The sequence below is a fragment of the Pyxicephalus adspersus genome, chromosome 4 (genome assembly GCF_032062135.1).
Source record: "Pyxicephalus adspersus chromosome 4, UCB_Pads_2.0, whole genome shotgun sequence".
Classification (NCBI taxonomy): Eukaryota; Metazoa; Chordata; class Amphibia; order Anura; family Pyxicephalidae; genus Pyxicephalus; species Pyxicephalus adspersus.
In genome coordinates, this window is record NC_092861.1 from 80,436,708 (window position 1) to 80,458,430 (window position 21,723).

Sequence of the window (21,723 nt, forward strand, 5' to 3'; positions counted from 1 at the left end):
ACCACATACATCATTCCCCATTTTGTTTGTGAAAAGAACAATTTTCAGGCTCATATACAATTTTGTAGCTTTGTTTGTGTCTACTTGGTAATATCTTCTAAGGTTAAATATTATTAGCAGTACAGTCAGATTTAAAGCAAAAATATTTTGCTGATATAATTTTCTTTATTTTCTTCTTAGTTATGACATTCTTTTATTAGTCTGTACATGAAACCCATATACTGCAGCCAAAGTTTGTATTTTTATTTTTTTTAAAAGGTAACAATTGTTGACAATAAATATCCATTTGAATAAAATTGTAAACACCTTGTATCAAAATATTTAGGGAGTGCCAGTGAGGATCATAGTGGTCTTAAGAGGAAAGTGGGTTTGCATGAACATGCTATATGAAAGTACCAGGTTGTTTATAATAGTTGGGACAGAGGTGAGATAAAAACTATTAGTGGAGTTGAGCAAAAAGATGGTACAGCTCAGCTGCAGTGCTTATGTTTTATTAAAAGGAAAGCATCAGTTTTAAAATTGCCAAATTAATTTGAGCCAGCCTTTCATTAGGTACTTTCCACATACTGAATTGTGAAAAAAGATATAATATTCTGAAATTTTGTTTCTTCAGAATATCTTTAATTAGTGCAAAGATTGTGCTGCTGTCTGTTTTTCTTGCCTTTCCCCGTCCTGAAACGTATTTGTGGACCACAATTGGTTTGCTGGATTTGCTAGAGGCTGTGAGGGTTCTTCAAGTTTCTAAACATTGTCTAAAAATACTTTGCTTCTGGGTAAGTATGCATGGGGAAGTATGTGGCCTTTTGCCATGTAACAGTGCTTAGGTCTAGGCACTATTGTTCCCCTAAATGTCCAACACCATGCAAAACTGGAGTTTCTGTTGCCTACTGTTACAGATGAATGAGCAGAAGGGAAGCACTGGCAAGGTGAGTGTCCTCTAAGTTGGGGCCCCCTTTGCACTGTTTTTTTTTTGTTTTTTGTCTGAATAGGCAAGGTCCCTGTGTCTCTTTAGGAAAACATAAGGTGATTTATTCCATATGTTTTTACTGACAATGGGGAACGTTACAAGATCTGCCAGGAATTTATTGATGGCTGTTTTTCCTTTAGGATTATTTTCCCAGATTACCTATTCTGCTCAACACACATTAAACATACAGCAAAGAGGGTTTAATGTGTATTCAGCTCCTTGCAGTAAAAAGGGGAATGCTTAAAACTCACAAATTGCAAAAACCTACAAAGCCAAAAATCTTAATTTCCAATAAAATTTTTCCCAACAGAACTGTTTATACATCTTTAAAGAGCAATTAACGTTTAGTGAAGAAGGGAAAGTTAAGGTCAATGTATAAAACAATATGATTAATTTCCACAGACGTTCTCTATGCATTAATTCAAGATGCACTAATTCAGTGTTTTGCAAATGTTATAAAAAAAAAAATTTTTCTTGCTTCAAATGATTATAAATATTTTTGATGGACAAACTCTCGTAGGGAGGCCATATTAATAATTAATAATCACTGATAATATTAAGACATATACATTAATTAATGCAAAGCAGTCTTCTTGTCTAGAAAAACATTTTTTTTTTCAATGTATACCACACTGAAGCGACGTAATGGAATAAACAAGAACAAATGCTAGAGTTGTAATAATACTTGTGGTGGCAAAATTCATACTTGTTTCTAGTTAGTTAATCAGAAAATATTAAAGCCAGCAATTTAACACAGGCTCCCTGAGCTAACACACCAGTTGCTCCTGAGTAAATCAGACCTCAATGTGATGAAAGCTGCCATCTTTTCTGGAAAAAAATGAAAAAGGGTGAGGTATAGCGTGTCCAGTCACAGTGTGGGGTAGAGACAAGACCTGTAAATGTTATTTTAATACAGCAGAGGAAAGTCAGGCCTCCTACACTGCAAGACAGAACTGATAATTCAGTACACTTCCTCCCTGCTAGTGCTATCACAACAGCCATCAAATGTGAAAATAACAGTTTCAAGTGGACTTACTGGTACACGAGTGAAGTTGGAAAGAGACCTCTCCTTATTGTAATGTTACACGTGGGCATTGGTAGTCTGAGCCCAACATATTCCAGCTCATTTTGTATCCATTACTGGAAGTACAAAATGAGCAGGAATAGGTTGGGCTCAGACTACCAATGCACGCGTGTAACATTACCTGGTAGGGAAGAAAAATATTGACGATGATAGGGTAGTAATACCCTATCGTTGTTAATATTTTTCTTCCCTACCAGGTCCAATTTTTTACATTACTCGTCCAATCTCTTTTTTATTCTTCTTCATCACTATCAAATTCCCCATTTCTATTTTGTCCCTACTCAGACTTCACCATACATTTTAAGCAATTATATAAGTTTAAACAAGAAAAACATATCAACAAGAAAACTATATTAACACCTTAATTATTTTCCTTCTTTGCAGTTGTCAAGGGACTCCTAGACTTGATAGAACCTGTAGTCTACTTGTTGCATATGAATGCTATTTAGATCTATTCACAAGAAAAAACATTGATATTTATGAATTTTGTAAATGCATGTGTCCTTTGCACTGCCTTTAACTTTACCATGGTAACTTTTAAGGTCATAGGGGTAGAGCTAAAACCACAAGCTAAGAAAGGCATGTGCTTAGCTAGCACAATTTTTAGTATCTTCTGAGGGCAGATAATAGAAATATACAGATCATCACTCACTATTACAAGAGGGAAAAAATAATGCGTTTGCCAAACAGCAGATGGATGGACAAATTTTAATTTACCCCAGAGAATACTTTTAAAGGAATTGGGAATCATATTATAATACTTTAAGATTGCTTTTTATTTCTTTTTTTTTACTAGTAACATAAATAAATTAACGTTAAATTCATTTTCTGTATCTGGTGGGTTCTTTAGTTTCCTGACTGTACATTTACATACACAATAAATGCTTCATCAGCTTACTGGCCTGAACACACAAAGGCTGCATGCCTTGTTACATTACCCAACTGTAATTCAGTCCAGAGAGCAGTCTGACTGTGATGCCTACCCCACACTATGATATCCTTTTGGCATCAATGAGAGGTGCAAGCAAATAATGACACCATGGGGAACCCTGGGGTTCCTCCAAAGGTCCCGATGCTTTTCACTGTTAGGCTTCTTGTCTGGCAGATATCACAGATCTGATTAAACACTTACATGCTTTAACGCTCCCATTTCCAAAGACCCTAGGAACATACCCAATACCTTAGGACTTAACTTAGTGCAACAACTAAGACCTCCACCAATTTTTAGATACATTACTTGTAGTTTGTCTTTACCTCCTCTAAAAAGTACAAATGATGATCTGCACCAGGAACTGAGACCCTCCTTATTGTATTGCATGGACTTTTGTTTTTTTCTTTCCCCAGTAAGCGGGATGCATACCTTTATATTTTAATGTGGCAGGTGAAGTCTGTTTAGATCCTGTTCATGCTCTCACTTTTCTATTTAGGAGCTTATCAGTCAGTAAACTTATCTGGATTGCCAAAAAACCCTCTGTTTCTGTTGATTTATATTATTTATGAAAATGAGAGGAAACTCTTTTTTGACAGAAACTTTTTGACAGAAACATATTCTTGGGTAACAATTTAGTTTTTAGTAGGGTTTCTCCAAACCCTAAAAATTCTTTCAAGGGTAAAAAGGCTGATACAGAGCCTGGAGTACCTTGAAGAAAACGTGAGTGTTAGGGGTGTTTAGACAGCTACGAAGTGTGACAACTCACTGAAATGAATTACAGTAATAAACAGTAAGGGGTAACCATAATTTAGTAGCTGGCAGATGGATTAACCATCCCTGCAACTTCCCAAAAGTTGTCCAATGCGAACAGCCTTTAAATTGTCCCAATTGCAAAAATAACACCCAGCAAGAGGCGCTAATCTGTCTGTGTCCTAATATCTATTCCATAAAAATGTAGTATAAGACACATGTAGTAGTATAAGACATATGTGATTTAATAGTGTAAGCTTCTCTGGAATGGGTCAACAATCATATAGTCGGACACAAAAGACGTGACAGCTTAAACCAACAGGAAAATAAGATAAAAAATAAATATGTTAGAAAATCTGCATATTTCATTCAGAAACCTTGATTTAATAGTCAAAGTTCAGTGCCAATGCATCTATTAACACCATTATTTGAGGTTTCTTTTGCAGCCCTTGACAGCAGTGCTGATGTTCGTTATTACATTAACTGACACCAATGTTTCTAGTTATTATTGCTACTGACATGAGACACCAGAGTTTTGGATTAATAATGAGCCTATTGACACCAGGCCCGGGTGTTATAATTGCTGCCACTGACACCAATGCTGGCATATATTATTACTGCTACTAACAGCAATAGTTCTCTTTGCTGCTTCTGGCATCAATCAGGCCATTTAAAGGATTGTTCACACAGGTTAGCAGGGGGTTAAGGGGCAGTTGCACTGCCTGTCAGTCGCCGGTATAATGCTATCCCATGCCATTTATCTGCCTGTCCTTGAAAATAATGAGCTTCAGTGACAGGAAGCAGCAGGCTTTGAAAGGCATTGCCACTAGATCCTCTGTTCTCAGACACTACAGGAGTGGGACAAGGTCCTCTGGCACCCAAGGCAAAGATACTAAAGTGTGCCCACACACACATCACCCCCAAACTGAGATGGGTCCATATTCAGCAAGGCAATCAGTTGGTTGTAAATTCAGCTCACTGATTGGACAAACCCCCGTCTGACTGTGATCTGTTATCAGATGTATTTAGTCATGATTTTACAGTGGTGACGATGCATAGAGCTATGTTCAGATGCTTACCACACTTTGCAAAGTAATAAAATCAAACATAGTTACCCAATGCAAGGATAGGTCTCATAGGCACTTCTATATTTAATCTCTGTAACGGCTATATTTACACTCTCACTGTCGAGTGATCACTTGAATATGAATCATAATCATCATCAACTGCTGCAGGACTGTAAAACGTCAGCCTGCTTCCTAACCCAGCTCTACAAAGTGATCTAGGAACCTCTAGCCGGTTCCTGGAATCTAAATCAGTTAAACTGAACTCTGTATAAACTGTTATGATAATGCTTATAGCAGCAGACACCACAAGATGTCTTATGTACAATGGGAATTCCTCAGTGACCAGTACGGGGACTCTGGCACAGTGATGGCAGTTAGTGGGTATTACTGGGTCATGCAGGAGGCAGTAACAAACTGAAACAAATCAGAGAGAAGCACACAAAAGCTTTCCTGGCTACTATAACTTATGACGCTGCTTTCTCTTTAGTAGGACTTTAAAAAGAAGTACAGGTTCAATTTTATTTTGTGTCTATGTCTGATATAGGACAACAGTACTCATTTGGTGCAAAGGACTGAAGTTGGAACTTTAGGATTTTTTTTCTGGAGCCTTAATTATTGAATCACTAAAGTGTGGTCAGTCATGATCAGGCCTATGTGAGAATTTGAATATTCAATATTGAACACAAAGCCGCCAGGGATAACATAACTTTACATTGCATTATCACTGGCCATCCAATGCCTATCTTCACGAAAGCTTGTTGTGGAGCTGGCAGAAAACATGGCATCTTCCATGGATGCAGCAATGATAGGTCCTGGACACAAAACATTTGCCTGTTCTTCTCCTTTCAGCATGTGCATTGCTAGGGAGCTGTACTCATGGCAGCCTCCATTGGTCCTGGAGATTACAGTGCCCGGTAAGGCTAAACAATAGCCACTAGATTGACTATAAAGTTTTGGACTAAGGCTATGTACACTTGTGCAGTAATTGTTGTTGAAAAGTGTCTTTCACAATCCTTTCCAACGACTAGCGACTGCACAATGCATGAATGAGTGCTGTACATACAGTGCCGTTCTGCTCTATGGAGAGGGGAGGGGGAGAATGACGGAGTGGCACCCTCCTGCGCTCTCTCCCCCTTCGCTTCCATTACGATCGTCAGTTGTCTGTGGATCCGCCAGGACGGTTGTTGGGATGATGGACGACGAGTGCTGTACACAGGCAAGATTCTCGCCCCATGTCAGCCCTGAGCCGATTATTGGACGGGAACATGTGTGTACCTAGTCGTGGGCTGAATTCATTACGGCTGGATTGTGTGTTTTTTTCTATATAACAATAGATGTGTTGCAATAAGTGCCAACGCTTGTCATAACACAAGTGGACCTGCTTTATACTGCATTCCCTGGAGTGGTATCGCTTTGACATGTGCTATGACTGCACTGCAATGACAATGTGTGCTCTGACCTTCAGCTTGTCATTCATGGGCAAATAGCATTAGTTTGTACATGCCTGGGAGAGGCTACATGTGCAGCTTTAGAATATCTGTATGAAAGCCGCCTTACTATAGGTTTCCTGATGGTGACAAAAGTGGCCTTCTGTAATCATTTCTTAGGAATACACATTGTAAAAAATGATTTAATAAATTCAATACATGACATGCAGAACAGATGAATCATAATACATGCAGAAAAAAAAAGGAAGGGCAGCCTGTCTAGACAAATAATTCCTGTCTGACACCCCTAAATTCAAGGAGCAGAAATGAATGAGTGCAGAATAATCAGAGGAAACCTCAGCAAGGAATCTGCAATGTGCAGCCAGTATGACTAAGCTCCGCCCACTCCCCCCCCTTCCCACCCCACTCCGTTACATTCTGCCCTTCCTAGAATCTGCAACCAGACACCAGTCGAACTGATAGCGGTATCTAGGCGGGGTGACAGCCTCAAGTCGGTTCCTGATTGGCGCTTCAGGTAGTGCCGTGTGACGTCAATCATGGAAGGACGGGCGGCCTATAAAATAGCTCCGGAGCCGCGCACCCGTCGCTTTACACAGTATGGCCGGCGATATTAGCTAGCGCTTGCTCTTCTGCGTTCTCTGTAACAGGGGAATCGAACCAACGGGAAATAAGAGACTGTAGCGGAGAAACTCTCTTATCCATCACACAGGAACATCCAACTACAAAGCAACACTGAACGTCACCTTCCCAACAAGAAATAAAAAGAAAGCTCTACGCTTACATTTCTCATAACATATCATTTCCAGAGTACAACTTATAGCTAAAAGAAATTGGAACACAAATAAAACAAGAGTCCGACGTGGGAGGAGGAGAGGATTAGACGTAAATCTCTATTTTCCGTTTCTCGTTATTTTCTGCGTTGTCGGTGGGTTTCCGGCTGCCGTGAGGTGGGAAGATGGAGGAGAACGGCGCGCACTTCTTTGAGGGTACCGAGAAGCTGCTAGAAGTCTGGTTCGGGCAGCAGGACGAGAGCAAGGGATCCGGAGACCTTCGAGACATCCCAAGGTGAGGGGGCGGGGGCCCGGGCTGAGGGCAGCCTGTCACTATGTAACGGGGTCTTTATAGAATATCCCCCCCTCTCCGGGGTCACCCCGCCATTCATTCCTCCGGTATATGGCCGGGAAAGGCGCAGGCTGGGCAGGGCAGACATGAGCCTGGCTGCCCATGTGCTCTGTGGGGGGGGGAGGGGGGATCCTGACAACAGCCAGGCGGGGAGCGGGCGCATAGACCTTCCATTTTGATTCTGATTCTCCTGTCATGTTGGAGATGGCCACCTTACAGCCCCGGGGATATTCTGCCTCTGTAGGGCCTCCGCTTACAGGTTAATTGGGCGCCCCCCCCCCCTAATCATTTCACCTATAGATGTCTGCATTGTAGCAATTAGTATATTAAAGATCTCCTGTATATGGGGTGCTGGGCATACAATCCCCTGTATATGGGGTGCTGGGCATACAATCCCCTGTATATGGGGTGCTGGGCATACAATCTCCTGTATATGGGGTGCTGGGCATACAATCTCCTGTATATGGGGTGCTGGGCATACAATCTCCTGTATATGGGGTGCTGGGAGTCATCCCTACGTCATTATGTGATGTGTATTGGGCTCTGCCCGGTGATGTGTAACATATGCCATTCATTCATCATGGTGCCATAAGTTACCAAACCACCCTGCTGCCATCGTCACCACCTGTCCTGTCACTGCCGGACAGCTCCCATTGCAGCCATTCTTTAGATATATATATGGTGTGTAATGGTCAGGTATGATGTGTCCATAATGTATGAGGAGGGTGGGGCTGAGAGATTCGCAGCATCGCGGCATGCTTTGCACACGTTGCCGGATGGCTTCTCGTCTCCTTATATGGGGAATATAAGATAGATGTGTACATGCTTCCATCAGCTTGTCTCCTCTACATGGCACACTACATGACTATTCTGCACAGGCTCTCTGATCTCCATGTTACATTGGATGGACAGGTTGAAGGAATGTTCTGTCGCAGCAGCCTGAAGATAGATTACCTGTGCATTGCTTTCTCTGCCGGCCATTCTTGTAGTGCAGTGATGACAATAGAATGTCACAGCAGTTTTCTATGCACACAGATGGCAGGGTTAGGGGTGCAGGGCAGACTTCCCAGCATGAATGAGTCGTCATTCTAGATTGTTCTATGCATGTTCCCTATGTGGCCGACAGGTGTTCATGGTGTGTGCTGCTCACTTCCTCTCCCCCTCATAGGAATCTGATTAGGATTCTGACATGAAGCCTTGCTATGGCCGTGTGATAGCTGTGCTCTTACTTTATGTTGGCCAGATCAGCCATGACACATGATGACATGAAGAATTGAACACGTTCTTACCACCATTTTACAAATGAGTTTTTTTTTTTGGGTAACTCATTTTAGTCTCCTAGGAAAGGTTTTCTTTAGGTTATGGTTGTGTTACATAATGTCAGTCAGGATAAAGGATGAGAATGTGATATTTTCGTGTTATATAGAATGCTGTATAATCTTCCTCCTGGCCGGCATGTGACTGCTGCAGTTACACGTGAGGGTTGGCTTGGCCCGGCCCCTTACCCCGCCCCCTTACCACCCCGAGCTCCTCACCGTCCAATGAGAGCACGATGGTGATATGAGGAATTCACCAACTCCTGGAGCAGATCCAATTACCTCCTGCCACTCCCAGAGGAGGGAAAGGGTTTAACAATGTCAGAGCTGCTGCACAACTCTTATTCTACACTTGTACTACAGATTAGGTTTTGTTCCTTTTCATAAGCAATGTGCAGCCAGTTCTCAAGGGGTTTTACCCATAAATGAGATTTTGTTCCAGTGCTAGGGGAGGCTTCAATGATTTATGAAATTTGTGCAAATCGGACAGTCTTTTACAAAATAAGTTGCTACATCTTCATCATAATCATATAAAGTTTTACTATATAGAGAGATTAGTGCTGCCTGGATATACTCAGTGGTTGGTTTACAATGCAGCTTGGGTGCTTAATAATCTTCAACACATCAGATCCATCGTGCTTGGCCTCCGTGGTAAAGAATTAGGTGAAAGCCTCATATAATCTATATTATGTATGTAGGTATAGGGAGTATCCCACTAGCAACCTGCTTCTGCTGCAGTGCTCATACGCCAATGTTCTGATAGGGGAATGACTGCGTATAATGCTGCTTCACTTCACCAGGATGAGGGTTTCATAACCAAACTTTGCTGCTGATGCCGTAGTGTGGAAACCTTGGGTAGTCAGATTGCACCAAAGAATTACATAATTTCCTGTGGATTTCACATTTGTATTTCAAATGTATATTGGGAGGTTGTCCTGCATGGTTAGGATTTGTCCTGCGTACAACTAATACAAGTTCTTATCCCTTAATTTGTACACTAGGTATATAGATGACACTAATGTGTGACAATGTCACCACTACCTCTAAATTATTTCTGCAATGTGATAACGGAATATTTAGGTGGGCTGCAGAGTAGTATTGGCATGGAGCTTCCTGGGGGTCTTAGATTGTATAGAGAATTGGACCACAATGCAGTTGTTGCAGTGGGATAAGATCACACATCCCAGTAGAACAGATATGTTTCTGGATGACTATTAGGCATGTGACATTTGACCTTCAATTGACCCCATCAAGGAAAAGCCACAAATCTGTCACTGTTAAAGAAAGTGAATACCTCTCATGCTTCCTCTGTACAGAAGTGTAAAGTGTGGTGAGAATGAAACACCTTGGAATGTTAATATCAGAGGTTTCTCCTGCTAACCCTTCTGACTGCAAAACACAACAGTGACACAAGGGGTCACTCAGAAAAAAAAAAACACCTGGCAATGCTGGCTACTATACTAAAGTATCATTAGTAGAGAAAATTCTCTTTAATGGGTCAGCAGTATTCTCCCCAGGAAATTTTTATAAGTTGATAGAATTAGAAAGAAGCTGTAGGCCACACAACTTAGTGCTAATAGTGGACCTGGCTAAAAGGGGCTGGGGGAACACTGGTCAGTGTTTGGTGCATGGGGTCAGTACATAGTTCTTCCTAGAGAACAGCTGGCTGAGAAGAAGCGGGTGGACAAAAAGTGGGCAGGACAACATGTTGCAAATTGGTACTCCCACATTGTTGCCATAGGAATCCTGTACCTCATTTTTAGTTTCCACCCAGCTGGATGTCATTAGACCACTACTCAGCCTGGGCTTGATGCAGACAGCAGTCCCTGAGTCTGGGCATCCTGCCTTTCTTGGCTTGGCGCATTAGGGGAGGATTTATTTATACTTTGTATCTTTTTCTTGATTTGCATAATTTTCACACCCAGACCTCTCTGCCAGCAGAACTAAAAAGCTGCAGCTTTTGCTAAACCTCAGATTATATATATATATATATATATATTGGACACTGGAGAACCCTGCTCTATAAGAACAGGAATAGATATGTGGCTGCAGAAAAGCCCGGTCACTCCCCTTCCCCTCTCCATAGAGCAGAACAGTGCTGTATGTACAGCACTCATTCATGCATTGTGCAATCCTAGTCGTTGGAAAGGATCGTGAAAGAAAAGGCTCCATTACCCACACAAGCACAGGGATTAATGCATGTCACACTGACACTTTAACCGCTTTTAGACAAGTATATGTAATATGGAAATCTAATAAAGTCCTCATGCATGAATAATCAATATGAAAATGACTTGGTGGGTGAAGGTCAGTCTAGGAAAACGGGCTTTCTAGGTAATGCCCACATGGGATTCGAATCGTCTGAAATATAAATATCCAATGAATGAAAGTGGCTGGTAAGAGACAAAGTGCAGATTGAAAGACTAGAAGTTGCTGGAAGGCCTCTGTGGCCATCCTTGTTTGTAATGAACAACGTCAAAGTGAGTCCCATTAAAATAGAACTAAATTTGTTATAGTCGCCTGTCCCCGTTCTATTGCAGGGTGCCACAATCTTCCTTCTCTTTCTCCTTGTGATCTTCGGCCTCCTTGATTGGCTGGTCTGGAATGATGTAACTCCCACACTAACTCATTCAGTCCGGTCAACTGCAGGGGGAGCCGGGGAGCCAGGAATCCCAGCAACCAACACTGAGCTTGGCATGGGCAGCTCTGTGATTTTAACAGCTGAAGCAAGAGATGAGGCAGGTGATGAGGCTTATTGCAGCAGGGACATTGCCTGTCCCCTTCTATAAAGACCTGCCTGATCACAGATTACTAAATGGGAACTTTAAATCTCCTTTAATGCAGTACAAGATTTTATGGACTTGGACGTAAACCAAGCTGCCAACTTAATAAAAGCTAGTTTGAACCATATTGCTTGTGAGAGTGTCAACCCATACTTGGGAAAATTGGTTAAAATAATTAGAACTAAGATGGATATCTTGATGACTTTTGGCTGGTAGCAGAAAGCTTTACTTTAAAAGTAGTTATCCTGTTCCCCTACCTCCCCTCCACAGAATATTACGAGGACTCTGTTTCCTGGCAGGTATTTCCACTCCCTTGTTTACAGCCCGCAATTCCTTTGCAGTAAATCTTAGACCTCCATGGTATTTTCATTTTTTTTTTTTTTTTTGGTATTATAAGAAATTCCACAGAAATCTAAAAGAATTCTTTATATATCTTTGAACACAATTGGCGAGGTCATAAGTTGCTTACTCCATGGTGTGCTAGGCTGTTACTGAAAGGTGTTTTATTAAATTTGATTTACTAGAGTGACATATATACATTTCTTTATTTCAGGTTTGAGTGGGACAAACTTTTGGAGAATGTTCATTGTCTGATCATAAGTGTGACAAAAACTGACAAGCAGGAAGCTTATGTACTCAGGTAATGTGGTGTTAACATTTTTAGCTTTCAATGTATATTTATTCTTTAGATGAAAGATTTTAATGTTTTGGGGTGTGAGAAATGCTGTCCTGAATCGTGTCTTGCTTCACTGCACCAATTGTAAACTCAGTAAAAACATGGGTATATATCTAAGCTTTGTAAATTCTGGGGTTTAAATATTTTAAAAAAATTTAGAACTTATATAAAAATGTATACCACTAAATATCAGAATGTGATTTTTTTTTTTTAGTGATGTTCACTATTTACTGCATAAAGTCTTACTGGAACCTTTTTTTATGTTTACAGTGAGAGTAGCATGTTTGTCTCCAAGAGACGTTTCATTTTGAAGACATGTGGTACCACCCTCTTACTGCAAGCACTGGTTCCCCTGTTAGAGCTCGCTAGGGAGTACTGTGGGTTTGATTCCATTCAGGTAAGTTTGTTTGTTCTCTTCGGCAAGACCAAAGGTGTCTAGTTCCTAAATGGATCTGAGTTTTGTATCTATTATATTTGCTTAAATAAAATACTTAAAGAAACTTTCCTAAACCGGATATTTTCAAGTCAATAAAAAATGCAAAACCCATTGTTTCATAGCTGCATAGGACAAGATAGTATTTTAGACAGGCTTCCTGGTAGTTTTTTTGTGTTTATGCTCACATGATACAGTTTCCAGAGCCTGCCTACATAATTGGCAAATACTGTATATAGAAACAATTGCATACACCTTTCATTTATAGCATGGTTACTGACACTGGTTTTGGCTTATCTAAAATTAATTTATTTTGCTTTATTTCAAGCCCCTAAAGAATATCAAAGTGTTAGTTTTCTACCAAAACTTTCTTTCTGTCTAGTTTGTGTTGCATCCTCTAATACAAAAGTCCCAACCTTTTGCACATCACGGACCACTATATGCAAAGACTCTGAACTGTGCAAGTGTGGACAACGGTGTCACAAAGGGGAAGAAACCCCCCACCCCTTCCGAGGGACATCATGATGCCAGAACCCGCCCACTCCCCCGTCGCAGGTCTGACCCTGTGATGGGAGTCTGGGCGGGTTGTGTCCAGAGACCGTCCTAAGCCCCCCCCCCTCCTTTTCCCTGCTGGTGGCTGCACCGGCCAGAGTGGGCTGGGGGTTGGGGACCCCTGCTCTAATACTTTTGTCCAACTCGTTTTATTCTAAAAAGGTTTAATGTCATTTTTTTTCCCACAGAACTTTTTTTATTCACGTAAGAATTTTATGAAACCAGACCACCAGGAATACCCACACAGAAATTTCCAGGAAGAAGTTGAATTCTTAAATGAAATCTTTCCAAGTAAGTTGTATGTCTGTGTGTTAAGATAATTGTACAACAACTTGTATTTGAACCTTCCCAGTTTGACTGCCTTTTTGAATCTTGACATTTGTAAATATTCTTGCTTAGTTTCTTCTTTTCTATTGGATAATGATTAGTTGGGTAGCTCAATAACTTGGTGCCATGATAGTGTTTCTAAAATGTATTTTTCTTCCCAATTCCAGATGGAGCAGCTTATTGCATGGGACGTATGAATTCTGATTGCTGGTGAGTTTAGTTTCCTCATAAGGGAAAAGGAGGGAGAGTATTCTCTTTAGGTATGAGTGTAGAGCATATTCAGCTAGATATTTGATGTGAGGCACTACCAAAAGTTTGCATCAGAACTGCTTTTCAGCCTTATAACTATTGGTGTTCATGCAAAACCAGAATTATGCAGCTTAGAATACCTGACCGTCAGAGGGGTTTTAACTACAGGTAAAATCATACTTGGGTGGATTTTGTATAGGAAATGTGAAATATGGTATACCCAGACTTCAAGAAAAACAGTGACCAATAGTAATCTTACACAAACTTGGCAGGGTAATGATAAATTTTGTCTCTTTAGGATATTTGCATTACTTTTAGGGACTACGCTAACAATCCCATGTATAACTAGGGTCAGCCTTTAATTGTGCAATATGAAATGTAAGTGGGTTGGAGCTTTTACCATGATAAGTTAGGACAACCTTATATTGGGAGCTTGATAAATGGTTGTAAAACTAAATGTGTTTTCTTTTGTAATAGGTACTTGTATACTCTGGATGTCCCAGAGGGATTTGTCATCAATCAGCCAGACCAAACACTGGAAATTTTGATGAGTGAGCTTGACCCAGAAATAATGGACCAGTTCTACATGAAAGATGGTGTTACTGCAAATGATGTCACTCGTGTAAGCTGAACTCCTGTATTGTACTTCACATGTGTTAGTCGCTTATATTTAGTTGCCATTTCTCATGTATGCAAATGGAAACTTTCTCCAAGATGTTTGCAACATCAACATGGAGGGCAAAAACAAAAGAGCAGAGACCCAATTTAGCCTGGTGGAACAACACTGGGGGAGTGGACAGTGGATGTTCTTTCTTCCTTATTAATAACTTACAATAGTAACAGATCTATCTTTGTGATGATGGGTGGTCTTACTATACTGCAATATAGTGATAAAAGGGCAAGAACAGTGACAAGCTGTGATAATTATTTAAATTATGGCTTTACTTTATCAATGTGCAGTGAAAATACAAAGATGTTGGGTACCTACTCTATAGTGTTGGGTCCATTGTAAGGTAGAATTGAGCCCACATATTCATTTGAGAGTAATGCTTGCAAAGTACAATAGTCTTGTCATATCTCTAACAATTTTTAAATATTTTTTTCAGATGAGTGGAATTCGTGACCTGATACCAGGTTCTGTCATTGATGCTACAATGTTTAGCCCTTGTGGTTACTCAATGAATGGGATGAAATCAGATGTAAGTGTTTTAGAATAGATTGGGTTGTTTTACTATCTTCATACCTAAGGTTATTGCTTATTTATATATTCATTATTCCCTTAGGGAACTTACTGGACTATTCACATCACTCCAGAGCCAGAATTTTCCTATGTTAGCTTTGAAACTAACGTGTCGCTAACAAGCTATGATGATTTGATTAGTAAAGTTGTGGATGTGTTCAAGCCAAGGAAATTTGTCACCACCCTATTTGTTAATCAGGTAAGTCCTAAATATTATAAAAATTGGAAAGATGGTATTGATTTTTCATGCAGCTTATGTAGAGACTTCCAGACCTCGAAAATGACCTATAAACTACAATAGTAAATCAGATTTACAGCATGGTACTGCACAGACATTACTTAAAGTACTTGCTTTTGAATGCGTTACTACAATGCATAGGTCTTTTTGAATTTGAAGTTTTATTGGAACGACCCAAAAAGTACACCACTAGGTACAATGTGTCAGACAAAATGGCCAGAAAGAAATAGAAAATGAACATAGTTCCACCAGCAATACTGAGCATATTGAACTGTACAATCCATAGATTTGAATTCAACCTTTTTGGTTAGGATAATGCCTTGTTTTTTTTTTTTTTTGCAAGACTTAGTTGTTAAAAATGAAATATCTATGTTAATATGTGGGTCAGAAATCAAACTTGTAGCTGAGCCCTTTAGCTTTAATATCAGGAACATGCAAGCTCCTTGTACTGAGAATAAGTTCTAAAATTTTTGTAGAAGTTCTATGCTGAGCAGACTTTTCTTATGAAACTCAATTTATTCTGCTAGTTAAGTATGGGTAGGTTACAAGTATTGAAAATGTTAATTATCACAAACTTCTTTTCCTTCCCACCAGAGCTCTAAATGTCGTACTACATTCACTTGTGCTCAGAAGATTGATGGCTTCAAGCGTCTTGATCGCCAATTTGCTCAATTCAATGATTACAATTTCGTGTTTACCAGTTTTGCAAAGGACCAGCCACAGCAGAGTTGATTAGAAAAAATGAAAAAGAAGCGTAAAAAGAGAGCCAATGAAGCTGGTGGTGGGTGCTTACTAACTAATGTTGCCAGGAGCCATCTTTTCCACAACCATCACCTAGTAGCTGGAAGCCTTGACTATTATCCTAATAGAGGTTTGAATTGTATCCAATATTATATTAAGGAGTTAGGTAATTTGCATGAATGCTCTCTCCTGTGTGTAGGTATTCTATGCCACTCTTGCTGTGAAATTGAAGTGCATGTAGAGAACTTAAATGCATACTGTACTAGTCTTTATCATAATTGTAAAAATGCACGTAGCTCAATACACAGCATAGGTTTTCTACAGGTGTCACCAAAAATTCCCCACAGACAAGGCTTTCGTCCCCATTAGCATCTGTCCTGGGTCCACATAACTTTGGCTTGTGATTTAACTGTTACATGTGTGCTGTATTTTCACTGGGAACACTTTCTGGCTATAATTCCTTTTTTCCACAAATGTACATTTTGGTTTTTATTTAATAAAACCTAGATGAAATTGTAGAGTATGTCACCGTTTTGTATTTACCATAAAATGCAAGTTGGATTTTCCACTTCCTCCAGCACTGTAGTGGTGGTTTAGGTGCAGCCTACAATAACGACTGGCCATATTTTGCATTAACTGGGCAGCTGACCATTGGGGGAAACATTATTAAATTTAAACAATTGAATGTCAAAAGTAGCTAAAACTCGCCTACTGTCATTTTATCTCAGGGTGCTGCCATCTTTTTTCCTCCCTGGAAGCTTCTTGACTGTCTGTGCAGGGATGTTACTCCCATAAGTTCATTCTTCCCCGACACACATAAGGGAAACCAGGATTCCTGGGTTTCCCTATCAGCCAAAGCTGATGCTTCGTGTGTGCAGCTGAGCTTTGTGGCCTGAAACCCAGAAAGATCAGGCAGGTAACATTGCAGAAGGGACATCACCTGTCTCTTTCTGCAGTTATGACCTGCATGATCAAGCATTTGTAAAATTTGGACTTTAGTTCTAAATTAAATGGAATTTGGAGGACAAAGTGTGAGCATATATGAAAGTAGTCAATTCCAGCCACTGTCCCATAGTTTGAGTGAGTTATTAAAATTGGACCTTATTCTAAAGTTAGATCATTTTGGGAATCTTCCTGAATAGAGTAGGGTACTTGGTGTCTACATGCTTGCTTGGCGGCTGCCTTAAGTAGTTTTATGTGATCTAAACCCAACATGTTGGGTTGCCTCACCTGCAGCAGCACTACGTTGTAATTCCAGTAATAGCAGCATTCTGCAGACTTGGCTTAAGTTGCTGCACTGCCACCGCAGCTCCAGATTGAGGAAAATAGAACTCCATGGGATCTACATTTTTTTTTTTTTAACTTATTAGGGATCCCTGTTGTCTCTTCCTAGTAGGTGCCTAATAGAATAAAATACCTTTAGAGTTTGAGTATACTTTTCATGACTTTGACTTTCAGCTTTCATTTGCCTCAAGCAATGGGCAAACATTAGGAGTAGGCCACTAGCTGTGCAAGTGTCTAACTATATTGCGTATGTCAGCTAATATAGTTCTGTTCTGCAAAAAACATTTAAGATCCTTGTAGTAGGCACTTTTAGATGCGTTACTTCCATCATATATAGCAGGCACCTACACTAAGACAGTGCCTTCTCAGCAGTTGCAGGGTGTCTAGTAGTCAGAGGAGGAGCAAGCAGCTTATGGCAGAATCAGAATCTTGGTAGGCTGGAGAGGGGGAAGCAGTTCCTGGAGAGGGGGAAGCCAAATCCTAGTCAGACATATATACATTCCGTTGTAACATCTTCTGACAGTGGGTTGCCTTTGGTCAGGGTGTGTGTGGGGGGGGGAAATCAGCATCTGCCACCTGACTGCCATTGCCCTATGAACCTTTATATTGGCCATAGGGCTTTTTATGATTCGTGTTGTCTTTACAGCATTGCAAGTAATGGCCGTGAAGGAAAGTGTTCTTGGACATCCCATTCCTGTAATGTCTGCATGTTTGGGGGTGGTTTCTTTTGTAAATGGAGTGTTCCTTCTTTGTATCTTGCTGATTTTTATGGGCACCTTCTCATTTTTCTGCATTCTCAAAGGGGCTTTGCTGTACCGACTTGGTGATCGATGTGCACATGTAGGTCTGCTCAATCTAACCAGAGTGACTAGCAAAGGGACACCATTGCCTCCCATATGAATGATCAACCTTGTACTCAGATACATGTGCTACATGTATCTATATAAGTAGTGGTGTTACATTCAGAAAATTAACTAGTTAGGAACCATGTGGAAAAGCAGACATCTTCCTTAGCCAATGACACCCAAGGCTTTCTGTAGTAACATACATCTGGTGACAGGAGTTATATTGCAAAGGCTATTACCTAGGTGCCTTTTTTAAAAGGTGATGCATTTTTGGGATTTAATTCCTATTGTGCTCTTTCTAAAATCTGTTAGTTATCGAGGTCAGGGTAGATTAGATACAGGTGATTTAAAAGTTCATGCTGTTGGACAACATTTTGATATTTGTTAATGTTGGCTTGGATTTTTCTCTGCAAAATGAAAAGTACCTAAACATGAACATTATGTGAACCAGTCCAGATATTGCCTTTTTATATACTCATAAAGGGAACTATGTGACGTTGTGCAGGTGATGATGCTTCTGTATTTGACAATGTTGTGACCTCATCTGCCCCCTTGTGAAGTGGTGTAGTGGTAATTTTCCAAAGGTCCCATCATGTAATATTTTAGTAACTGGGTAATCTGGACTGGAAACTTATTAATTTAACTAATCACTAAAATTCATATAGAGCAATCATGATAAATTTAAGTGTTGCAGGAAGTAGCTGCATTTTTCAGTTCAGATGTTTTTTGCAGGAGTAACACTATAGTTGCTTTTGTACCTACATTTTAATACTTTATGTATCCATTCTGGATATGGCATAGCACTAGCATTGGTGCTGTTGGAACCTGTAAATGTCATTTGAATCACCCATGGTATTTGGAGGCTTCATTCCAGATATTTTATAGCTAGGTTATTTGAACTGTTTCAATCATGTTCAATTTGAGGACCAATATTTAAAATTCCTTACTGTCTAAACTATTGCAAGCCTCTTTTTCTGTACATTAGGCCCAGATAAAATACTTAAGCATACCACTTCAAATGATACTGCTGACCTCTTGAAGGGGAATGAGATCAGTGTTAATCATGAGATCTAGTTCAGTGGGATGAGGGAAAAGTTAGTGTTTTTCTCTCCTCTACATTGTTTTGACTATAATCATTGGACCTGTAATTTAATTCTGTACCACAACCTAATGCTTCAATAAAGTGCTTAATTCATGAGTCAGTGATTGTGTTTATCTTTTATTTTAAACTTGCTTTTGCGCCCTCTGATGCTTCATGTAGTATGTAAAAAACTGTGTTGCAATGCAGCCACCACCTAGTGCCTTACAAATGGGTAAACTGAACCGTTCATTGCCTTTTTTCTACAAGCGTACAAAAGCTTGCAAGGGCTGATAATGTGAGCTTTATACAACAAACTCACACTGATACACTACTACTGCACATAGGAGGAAATAGTTACTGATCTGAACTGCAGTTCTCTGACCCCTCTCGTCATAAAGGGACAGATGGTGCTAATCTCCTTGTAGAAGGCAAAAGCAAGAAACTCCAGGAGTGGAAAAGAGAGAGTAACATAGATCTTCAGATCCTCTGCAAGCTGAGCGAACAGGTTTGCCTAGCTTCTTACAGTTTTTACTTGGACACAAAGCTCAGCCTGCAATGTCTTGACAGCTGGGTAGCGAAAGTAAGGATACTGGAGAGAAAACATTTTGGGGACCAATGATGCTTGGTAATGGCAGTAATGTCTTGCAAAAACATGATTTTGAACAGTCCTGTAATTCACAGGGAGAGGAAAATTCACAAGAAAAAATGAAGAGTAATTGGTTTAAAGCAAAGCACCCAGTATGGTCATTTTCACCCCACTCAAACAATCCATTATTTCCAATATTTTATTAGCCATTAAGCAATGTCTTGACTTGAAAAATTACTATTTTAATCTACTGGGAGCAGCCATCTTGTATGGTTAGATCATGAACTGTAGATGTTAATAAAGTAATTTTGTAATTAGCTTTTTCTCTGCTTCAAGCTTTGTCTTGATTGGAAGAGTTTAGCCTTCATCATGTACCTATTTTTAAAAAGGATTTTGTTCCTAGAATAAGAATAGAAGGAATATTTTGACTATACCTCAGTCTTCTAAACCACGTTAACCATTGCCATTTTCAATACATCAGGTGTTTTATAGTTTTAATGTAAATATTCCAAAATAAATTGCTGTAATCTCATTAAAAAATTGCTGTCAATCATTATTTTTTGTGAGTTAGTCATGAAAAGTAAATGCATCGACTAGCTTTTACTGTAGTTAAGTATTACTACATGCAATACTGGCTATATCCACCTATTAAAAATGCCAGGCTTGTTTCCAAATGCCACCTAGCAACAAAGTTTAGGGTCGCTTAGAAAGATCCTCATTTTTGAAGGAAAACAATTGTTTGTTCTAATAAATATCCACTCAAATACTGTCTGGTCATTGCTAATGTAAATGACTATGGTAGTTAGAAATAGCTGTTAATAAATTGAATAGTTGTATGAATGTAGAGAGGCCCATTATCAGAAACAACCGGCCTGATTTATTAAAGCTCTCCAAGGCTGAAGAGGATACACATTTGCTATTTTCTTGCAAATGTTTTGAATTCCGGTCCAGATTCATTCCCGGTTTGCTGGATTACCCAACTTTACTGATGAAAGTGTATCATTTTCAGCCTTGGATGCCTTTAATACGTTGGCCCAATTAATTATAGTTAATATAGTTTTGTGGTTGTAAAAGGTGAATTGTTCATTGGAAAGCCCTTTTGTAGTTATCTTAGTACTGCTCAATATAGTTAACCCTGATTAAACAAGCAATATAACAGGCCTTCAGTCGAGTCGGGTATCTGTTGCACCAGCAAATGAAATGTAGGTTTGACTACGGACTGAAACTGGCCAGACACAAAGAACTTTCTCCTGAAGCTCGTCAGGCTTTTCTTGTCCCTGTAAGTGAAGGCTATTGCAGCCTTCCAAAATTCCAAGAAGCTCAATCTCTTCTACAATGGTGGGTACCAATCTCTTCATATAGAGGAGCACAAACTGGCTCTAATTGCATAAAGAGCAGTGGAAGGCCCTGGTACACAACTGTGCAAGAGGAAAAATATCTTGAAAATGTGAAGTTTGAGAAACTGAAGCCTCACAGATCTTTAAATGGCAATTTTAAGAATTGGGATTCCAGTCCCAATATTTACAATTCACTGGACACAGAAAGATTGGAAAAATGTCTTATGGGACATACTTATCCAAATTTGAGGTGTTCAGATCACAAGAACATTTGTGAGACCGACCAATTGGGTAAAACATGGAAGCAATGTGATGGTCTGGGGCTGCATTGGTGGTAAATTTTGAGATTTGTACATGGTGAAAGGGACCTGGAAGAAAGATGGTGATCACTCCTTCCCCCTGTGAGCCCCTGCAAATCCTGGTCCTCCACATGAGTTTGTGACACGAGTATTTGTGGATGTTTGGTGTAGAGAGGAGGGGAACCTAAGCTTTTGTTGACTTACTAGCAGGTGTAGTAGAGTAATAGAAAACCAACAGACCCCACAGTCATGACATGCATGCTATTGATTCTGTGTCGCCTATGTGAAGCCAAGCTATCGGCAAGAACCCCCCGGAATGTCCCAATGTTGAAAAAAGACGTGCTGAAGAGGTTACAGTTTTAGACAA

General features: G+C 39.9%; 1 protein-coding gene across 1 annotated transcript; it reads left to right on the plus strand.

The window, feature by feature from the left end:
• Window positions 1–6,815: 6,815 nt before the first annotated feature.
• AMD1 (adenosylmethionine decarboxylase 1) lies at window positions 6,816–19,255 on the plus strand. Its single transcript, XM_072408766.1, has 9 exons — window positions 6,816–7,312; window positions 12,022–12,108; window positions 12,415–12,541; window positions 13,318–13,420; window positions 13,624–13,666; window positions 14,183–14,327; window positions 14,812–14,904; window positions 14,989–15,144; window positions 15,778–19,255. Exons 1-9 carry the CDS (start codon window positions 7,203–7,205, stop codon window positions 15,913–15,915), a joined length of 1,002 nt encoding a protein of 333 aa, XP_072264867.1. The 5' UTR covers window positions 6,816–7,202; the 3' UTR covers window positions 15,916–19,255.
• The last annotated feature ends 2,468 nt before the right edge of the window (window positions 19,256–21,723 follow it).

Bases quoted from the DNA above. Each gene is read 5' to 3' on its own strand.
- AMD1 (XM_072408766.1), top strand. From the start codon at position 7,203: ATGGAGGAGAACGGCGCGCACTTCTTTGAGGGTACCGAGAAGCTGCTA. The intron at 14,905-14,988 runs GTAAGTGTTTTA...TTATTCCCTTAG, and splicing joins TGAATGGGATGAAATCAGAT to GGAACTTACTGGACTATTCA. The intron at 15,145-15,777 runs GTAAGTCCTAAA...CCTTCCCACCAG, and splicing joins CCACCCTATTTGTTAATCAG to AGCTCTAAATGTCGTACTAC.